General features: G+C 55.6%; 4 protein-coding genes across 4 annotated transcripts; 2 read left to right on the top strand and 2 right to left on the bottom strand.

The window, feature by feature from the left end:
• Positions 1 to 316: 316 nt before the first annotated feature.
• GNI_145870 (hypothetical protein) lies at positions 317 to 1,507 on the top strand (the record flags this gene model as incomplete). Its single annotated transcript, XM_011135852.1, has 1 exon — positions 317 to 1,507. The coding sequence occupies one exon, from the start codon at positions 317 to 319 to the stop codon at positions 1,505 to 1,507; it is 1,191 nt and encodes a 396-aa protein (XP_011134154.1).
• A 246-nt stretch (positions 1,508 to 1,753) lies between these two features.
• GNI_145860 (hypothetical protein) lies at positions 1,754 to 3,304 on the top strand (the record flags this gene model as incomplete). The annotated part of the gene is made up of 1 exon (XM_011135851.1): positions 1,754 to 3,304. The coding sequence occupies one exon, from the start codon at positions 1,754 to 1,756 to the stop codon at positions 3,302 to 3,304; it is 1,551 nt and encodes a 516-aa protein (XP_011134153.1).
• Positions 3,305 to 4,292: 988 nt separating this feature from the next.
• On the bottom strand, positions 4,293 to 5,273 carry GNI_145850 (D-alanine-D-alanine ligase; the record flags this gene model as incomplete). Its single annotated transcript, XM_011135850.1, has 1 exon — positions 4,293 to 5,273. One exon carries the CDS (start codon positions 5,271 to 5,273, stop codon positions 4,293 to 4,295), a length of 981 nt encoding a protein of 326 aa, XP_011134152.1.
• Positions 5,274 to 6,344: 1,071 nt separating this feature from the next.
• GNI_145840 (hypothetical protein) lies at positions 6,345 to 6,992 on the bottom strand (the record flags this gene model as incomplete). Its single annotated transcript, XM_011135849.1, has 1 exon — positions 6,345 to 6,992. One exon carries the CDS (start codon positions 6,990 to 6,992, stop codon positions 6,345 to 6,347), a length of 648 nt encoding a protein of 215 aa, XP_011134151.1.
• Between the last annotated feature and the right edge of the window lie 439 nt (positions 6,993 to 7,431).

Here is a 7,431-nt window from a genome sequence, read left to right as displayed (position 1 = left end):
AACAAGCAACGAAATGAATTTGGTATGAGGTGACTGCATAAGGAATCGAACCTGGGCGTTGAGCCTGGCTGGCCGTACCTCTCCACCTCTACTTGCGTGCGGGTTGTGTTGACCACCTTCATGGAGAGTGACCACTTGGGCGCGAACCACCTTGGCGCCTCCGGTCCGCCACTGGGAGAGGCCTCGTAGGAAGGAGGGAGATCTCTTTGGGTTGGTAGCATTTTCTGGAGTCCTGATTTCAACCCTTAAAAACGTCTCTCCCTAGTGATGCGCTGCAAACACGCGCGCGTTGTCCCAAATATGCCCAACGTCTTTTATGTCCCAAAAGACGTTCGAACTGGAACTAACTCAGACGAGAACCAGCACTAGCGATTCTCCCATTTCCGGACAATCCTCGGCGGTACCTTCTTTACGCGAGGTTCTGGTCTCGTGGCCTTTGGGGAACGGGGGAATTATTTATCCCTCTCGGGACATAAATAAAATGCGTACTTGTGTGAGTCAAGGCCTTGACGACTTAACGGTGCCGGAGGGATTACTGTCGTTCGTGCAGAAGGTATTATGTCAGGTGGGTTTCGGACAGTTACCGGACAGCACATTGTTGGAGTTGGTTCCATTAAATTCCGTGCGGCGTTTGAAGAACGGGATGGAGTGGAGGTTGCCGGTAGAGCCCACGACAGCGGGCGAATTGCGGGCTTTGGGGATGGCTTGCGACATCATGCCTGCGGAACTTTGCACAGGCCAGACTAGTTCGGTATGGATGGAAGCGTCTAGCGACCTGGAGCATAATTGGGGGGACCGGCGACTGGACAGTATGGTGGACTTTCAGCGTATGTTGCGACTATGTCGTGACAACAACGTGTTCCTTGCGGGCCAGGAGATGTACGAGGCACGGCTGCGCGCCTACTGGGGCAAGTATTGCCAGCGGCCGGGGCATTTCTGGCGCGCGTTACGACACCTGGACAGCGCCCGTTCGAATCCAACCTCGCGCGAACGCGTCCGATGGTACCGGAAGGCTGTTGGCCGTTTCCACAGCGCCGGCCCCTCACTAGCACTTGCTGACGCTGCGCGCTCTGGCGAATTCACCAAAATCTTCGCCCCTGGCGAAGTCCTTCTCGCACTTCAACCCCAACCTCTCGGGACTCTATCTCCCGCACCCGCACCCGGACCGACCAGGGGGGCGTGGGCGCATAAGCCGTGGGGCCAAAGCACGTGGACCCAAAGCACATGGGCCCAGAAGACGAGGGCACCGAGGTCTTGGGTCCCCTCAGGCTCTCGAGCAGTTCCGGGGTCGTGGCTCGCCTCTGGACCGACGGCGCGGAGGTCCTGGTCAGCTGGGCAGGGAGGATCCCGACACCGGTGGACGGCCGCTGCATCCTCTAATCGGTCGACGCGGTACCAGTGGACCGCCCCGGAACAGACTAAAGAGGCTGCCAATCAAACAACACTGGAGACAGTTTCCGCGGAGATAACCTCCGAACCAGTTGCCAAGAGAGCCCGGACCGCATGAGAGCAAGGCAAGTGCTGTGATTTGGGTGGGTATGAACTTTTTGACAGTAAAATGAAATCTCTGCGGTCACTATGGATAGAATAGCACAGACTGCACTCACTGACTGAACCAAACAGGTATGCTGCACGCCGAAGCCAGCCATGTGGAGTTGCCCCAATCAACGAAGGTGACCACGCACGCACGCACGCACACCTCAGTTCCGGTCTTGGAGTAACGTGTGTGCGACTAATTTTGGGTGGGACGAAAATGCGCACTTGCCGGAGCAGTAATGAGTGGAAGTTGAAGTTGGTGGAGGAATGGTTGTCGTATGTCCAGAAGGTATTATGTCAGTATGATTTCAACGGGTTGCCGGACGGTGCGTTGCTTGAATTGGTACCTTTGAATTCCGTGCGGCGTTTGCGGAGCGGGTCTCAATGGTTGTTGCCAGTGGTGTCCACGACGGCGGGCGCATTGCGAACTCACGGTCGGCCGTGTCTGATCACGGACGCGGAAATGGCGGCAGGTATCACAAGTTCGGTATGGATAGGTCGTCAAGCGCAGGCAGAGGCGGACCTGAAGGAAGAGGAAGTTCGGTCTGGCACCGTCGAGGAGCAGGAGGACAAGCCGTTAGTGAGTGACTCGTCCGTGAGTGACTCGGCGGCGGGCGACTCGGCGGCGGGCGACTGGCGTGACTTCCAGTGCACGTTGGCGCTCTGTCGAGAGCGCAATGTCTTCGCGCACGATGCCGCTCTCGAAGGCGTACTGCGTGCGTACTGGAGCAAGCATTGTCGAAGACCCTCAGTATTCTGGAAGTCACTTGTCCGCCTTGGCCACCGTCATTGCGGCCAACTCTCCCGTCGTCGCGTCGCTTGGTACCACGATTCCATCTCTCTATTCCGCACTTCAGCACACGCACTCGTTGTCAAAGACATAACTCTCGGGGGCCATTTTGATTCCACTCTCGGGCCAGGAGATGTACTCATTGCTTTACAACGCCACCAGTTTGCCCGAGGCTTGCCAATTCATCGGGACGCCATGCGTCTCGCCGCGCTCAACCATCATCAAGCCTCTCATCTCATCCACCGACCGCCTCATCTCATCCACCACACGATCGACAACCACCACGCGTTCGACAAAAACACACTCTATCAAGACGGCTGGGGTACTACCACGCCCTCCGACCGGCCCTGGCCGACGGAAGAACTCGATCTCGCCTCGCCCGTCAATTTGCTACCGGACGCCCAGCCCTACCAGCTCCCTGGCGCCATGCTCCCTGGCGCCATGCTCCCTGGCGCCCTGCCATGCTCCCTGGCGCCCTGCCGCATCACCTCCCTGGCTCCGTGCACGGGGGTGCCCTGCCGTGGCCGTTCCAACCTATTCCCGAGTCCTATCCAGGCACGGAGATGTTCCGGAACATGTCCGACTCGGTTGCAGAGCAAGACCCCTCCTCAAGGTTCCAAAGTCCATGCGTTTCTTTTGCTGAACCACCAGTCCAGATGGCCCCCGTTCTATGGTACGGTCCTTGGGACATCCCCGGACCGTACGGAGTACCACCGGAGATGTTGCAGATGCTTCCCACCGGTCCTTGGGACATCCACGATCCGTACACTGGACAGGTACCGATGCCCCCCATGGGTCCGTGGGACATCCACGGACCATACCCTGGACAGGTGTTCATGCTCCCCGTCCCTGAGCAAATCCCTACCCCTGGACAGGTCCCGCCGCCCTACTCCCTGGTTTCCGAGCTGGTTCAGACGCCCGGCATTTCATGGGAGATCCCGGCGCATTTGGGGCTACCGCTGGGGATCGTCGGTATAGCTTCCGGTCCGTTGCCGGCACCTGTCTTCCCGTGGGCCATTTTCGGTCCCGTCGCTGGAACCCGGCCTTTTCCGATGAGCAAGGTTGGTCGTTCTCGAGGCTACTTGGCGAAGAAACACTTTTTGAATACCGTCCCGCAAGCGACCGTGGAAACGACCGCGGAACAATCGTAACTGTGTCTAGAGCGAAGTTGTTGTAGTGAATGGGATGATTAGAGGGATTTTGGAAAATATGAGTTTGTGGTGATGGTGCACTCGGAAGCTGCAGCCCCCCGGTTCGAGTCGCGGGGGTGGTGGTGCTGGTTGAGTCCCTCGACCGGCAGATGCGACCCGGCCACGGACGTGGGTTGGAGCAGCGACCCGAGTGAACGGCAGGTGCGATCGGCGCGGCTGGAAAGTCTTGACCCCGTCTCTATCTGCTTATGGTACACGTCTAGTCGGAAATACACCACCGTTTTTCTCCTTCTGCGCCCGCCCTATTCCCAAACTGCGTCCTCAGACTCGACTCGGCCATCGAGTCCTTGGTCATGCAGTCCTTGCGCGTGCAGTCCGGACTCATGCAGTCCTGAAGCATACCAAGTCTTACACAATCCCCTGGTCCACCGGTCCAGTACACCCGGTCGATACCACTGGTCGATTTTGCCCAGAAATTATTGTGAACGCCGGAAATTACTGCAGCATAAACTCTTGTGGGGAATTAACAGAGGGAGGGAGGGAGGAAGGAAGGGAGGGAGGGAGGAAGGAAGGGAGGGATAGTTTTATGATTGACGGAGGGATAGTTTTATGATTGACGGAGGAATAGTCCCATGATTGATGGAGGGATAGTCCCATGATTGACGGAGGGATAGTTTTATGATTGACGGAGGGATAGTCCCATGATTGACGGAGGGATAGTTTTATGATTGACGGAGGGATAGTTTTATGACTGACTTCGGCATCTTCTTCGCCACCATTTTCAGTGCGCTGTGCGGTCGGCAGAGATACGGTGATTAACTAAACTTATTTTCTATAATGTCCGTCATTACGTCCTTGATGTCCAGCCCTGCGGCACGCACTTGCTGGGGGATGAAGCTGGTATCTGTCATGCCCGGAGTGGTGTTGATTTCCAGCAGGTTTATATTATCGCCTTTAGTTATGATGTAATCGATGCGTACCAGTCCCGAGCAGCCCAGAATGTCATAAATGCTTGAGGTCAGCTGTCTCACCTTTGTTGCCGTTTCTTCGGGTATGCGGGCAGGAGTGAAGTTCTGGGATTGTTTTCTGTACTTGGCGTTGTAGTCATAGAATTCGTTGGTGCTCACTACTTCGGTGATGGGGAAGACCGTTTCCTTATCGCGGGTTTTGTAGCACCCGCAGGTGATCTCGGTTCCTTCCATGGAAGCCTCTATCATGACCTCATTATCTTCCTTGAAAGCCTTCCTGATGGCCTGTTGTATGTCCTCCCGCGTCTTCACCTTGCTCACTCCGAAGCTGGAACCTCCAGCGTTGGGCTTCACGAAGCAGGGCAGTCCGATTTTGTTAATGACCTCCTCGTCGGAAATCTCGAAACCGCTGCGCAGGATGAGGGACTCGGACACGCGAACACCAAACCCTTTCAGGTACTGGTTACACGTGAACTTGCTGAACGTCATGGCCGAAACCAGCACGCTGCAACTTGAATAAGGCATCCCGATGAGGTCAAAATATCCTTGCAGCATACCGTTCTCTCCCGGCCTGCCATGGACGGTGATATAGGCAAACTCGAAAGTCCGTTTCTCGCCGCTTTCTGTGAAACTGAAGTCGTTCCGGTCGATCGCACTCTTCGTGCCATCCGGCAGGATCACTTCCCAGCGTCGGCCTTCCACCTCTACGATGTACAGGTCGTAACGCTCTTTGTCCATAAAAGAAGAAATTCCTTGTCCACTACGCAGGGAAACTTCGAGTTCGCTGGAGCATCCTCCGGCTACGATGGCAATGATGCGCTTCCTCATTCTTGCCACGCATAGTTCCTCCACTTGTCCGTCAGTCCCTGGCTGTAGGTTTCTCCACTATGTGTGTTCCGACCACGGCTGGTAGTGGTCAGGCAGGCTTTTTCGAGAAGACGAGGCTGCGCAGCTCTGGGGCACGCAGCCTGGAAAAATCACTCCAGGAGTTATTTTGCGACGAGTTGTTGACGTCTCACGTTCGACCTTCACCTGGGCTGGTTCGGTGGCTGCGTACTCGGAAGCTGTAGCCCCCCGGTCCAAGTCGCAGGAATGGTCATAAGAGTTATTTACAACCCCATTCTTATGATTACCTCCAGACACACCCAGATGGCCCCTAACCATGTTCCAACTCACCAGTAGGGGATTATTCAGCAGTAGTCAAAGATGGCTGATGATTGGACGCGAATTCAAAGGCGCCGATGTTGAGATGAAGGTGAGTACGTCTGCCTGGAGCTTTTGGACAAGAAGTTTGCTCTGGGGCAGTTGTGGGTGAATGCGGCACGGCCCTGAGGACTTGGACTGATCCCTAGCTTGTATGGTCAGCCATTCTACCGCCTCTGTGCTTTAGGACCGGAACCCACCACTTACTGTCCGGTGCTGCACGCTCCGTCGATTGCCCGAACTTTACGGCGTCCGAAGTCGCAACGTCTGCCCTGTCCGAGATCCTCACTGCGCTCCCGCCCCAGGAGCAGACCCGTCCTTCCAAATACCCGTCGACGAGCATCTGGAGATGAGAGACGTGTCGGTATAGTGCAGCTGCGCCGTGGCTACGCAGTGGGGTGAGCACAACATCTGCGACGACCTAGACTTCAGAGGTTCGAGTCCCACTCCTGCCAAAAACTCCCGAGCAAATGTAAACAAATGCGACAGCGAGTTCGTTGAGGCTGCGACTGCGTTGAGGCTGCGACTGCGTTGAGGCTGCTAGTGTCTCCTTCTAATTCTTACTTCACTCAGCACGCAGTTGTCTCGTCAGCGGGGTTGCAGCGATCCACTCCCGCCACCCGTGCAAGATAAAAGAAGAGTTACGGGTTAGAACACAGGGGTGCATACGGGTGAACGATACATAAAAAGGATGCATTAAAAGTGTGGCCCGGGGTTCCTGTCGAACCACTCAATAGTATCTCGACGGTGTTCTTCGGGATTACCGTCTTTCAAGCACTTCACGTGGCAGTTTGTCAATTTGTATTCTTTCCTTTGGAATAACGTATAGTACTTAACCAAATCAGTCTGGTTGGTGAAATAGTCCCTAACCTTCCCCCACTTAATGATCGTACCGGATGGAGTGGCGGCCTCAGCACTCAGCTCTATGTCCTGGCATTGACAATGTTCCGATACGTTTGTCCGACATGTCGGACCGTCACTGTCACAACCACGTCCGTTTGACTGGCGTTGTACTAAGAACCCAACCAGCAAAGCGTCACTATCGGAGCATCCGTATAAGTCTTTTCCTACCCACTTCCCGATACCCCTTGCTCGCCCCCCCCTGTATTCGAGACGGTCACCTATATTCCCGTTGTCGGTAAACAGGCACTGGTAGGGCTCCAGGTAGTAGTTGACCGCATCCCAGACAGTAGGCAAATCGTACTTGAACGGATCGCCGAAGTAATGACATGTCATGTCTTGACCATTCTCGTCAGCGCAAATTACCTTTCCGCCGTTTACCTGGGACCAGTCTAACGTCTTCCAACCGCCCGGCGCTGCTTTCACCATCGATTGGGGCTTCATCCGGTGAAACGCATCGTTGCAAGTGCCGGAAGGTACTCGCAGCGTCGCCAGCTCATATCCAGAAAGTAGCGTCGTGATATCATCGATGCTTGGCTCGGGTCGCTTTTCCGGATTCGGGTGGCACTGGTTTACGATGTCGGACCCGGACACGCCTGAACACTCGTACGCCAGTGCCCGCTGGTACTTCAAGGCCTCTGCCTCGTACGGGTGGATCGCCGAGGACGGTAGTTGCGTCATGGATGGGGACCGCGTCGTGAGTAACGAAGAGCTGGTGGCCGTGTTGCCTGGGGTCGCAGTGCCGGTCCTCGCGTCGGTTGGAGATGAGCTGTAGGCGGTGGTGCCCGATTGAGAGGAACTGTTGGTTTTTACTCTCGATGCTAACAGACTACCAGGACCAAAATGATAAAGTAGGAACCCAGTAATCACCAGGCCACTTACA

The sequence above is a fragment of the Gregarina niphandrodes genome (assembly GCF_000223845.1).
Source record: "Gregarina niphandrodes unplaced genomic scaffold scaffold00040, whole genome shotgun sequence".
In the NCBI taxonomy this organism is placed as follows: Eukaryota; Apicomplexa; class Conoidasida; order Eugregarinorida; family Gregarinidae; genus Gregarina; species Gregarina niphandrodes.
This window is presented reverse-complemented; position numbering and strand designations above follow the sequence as displayed.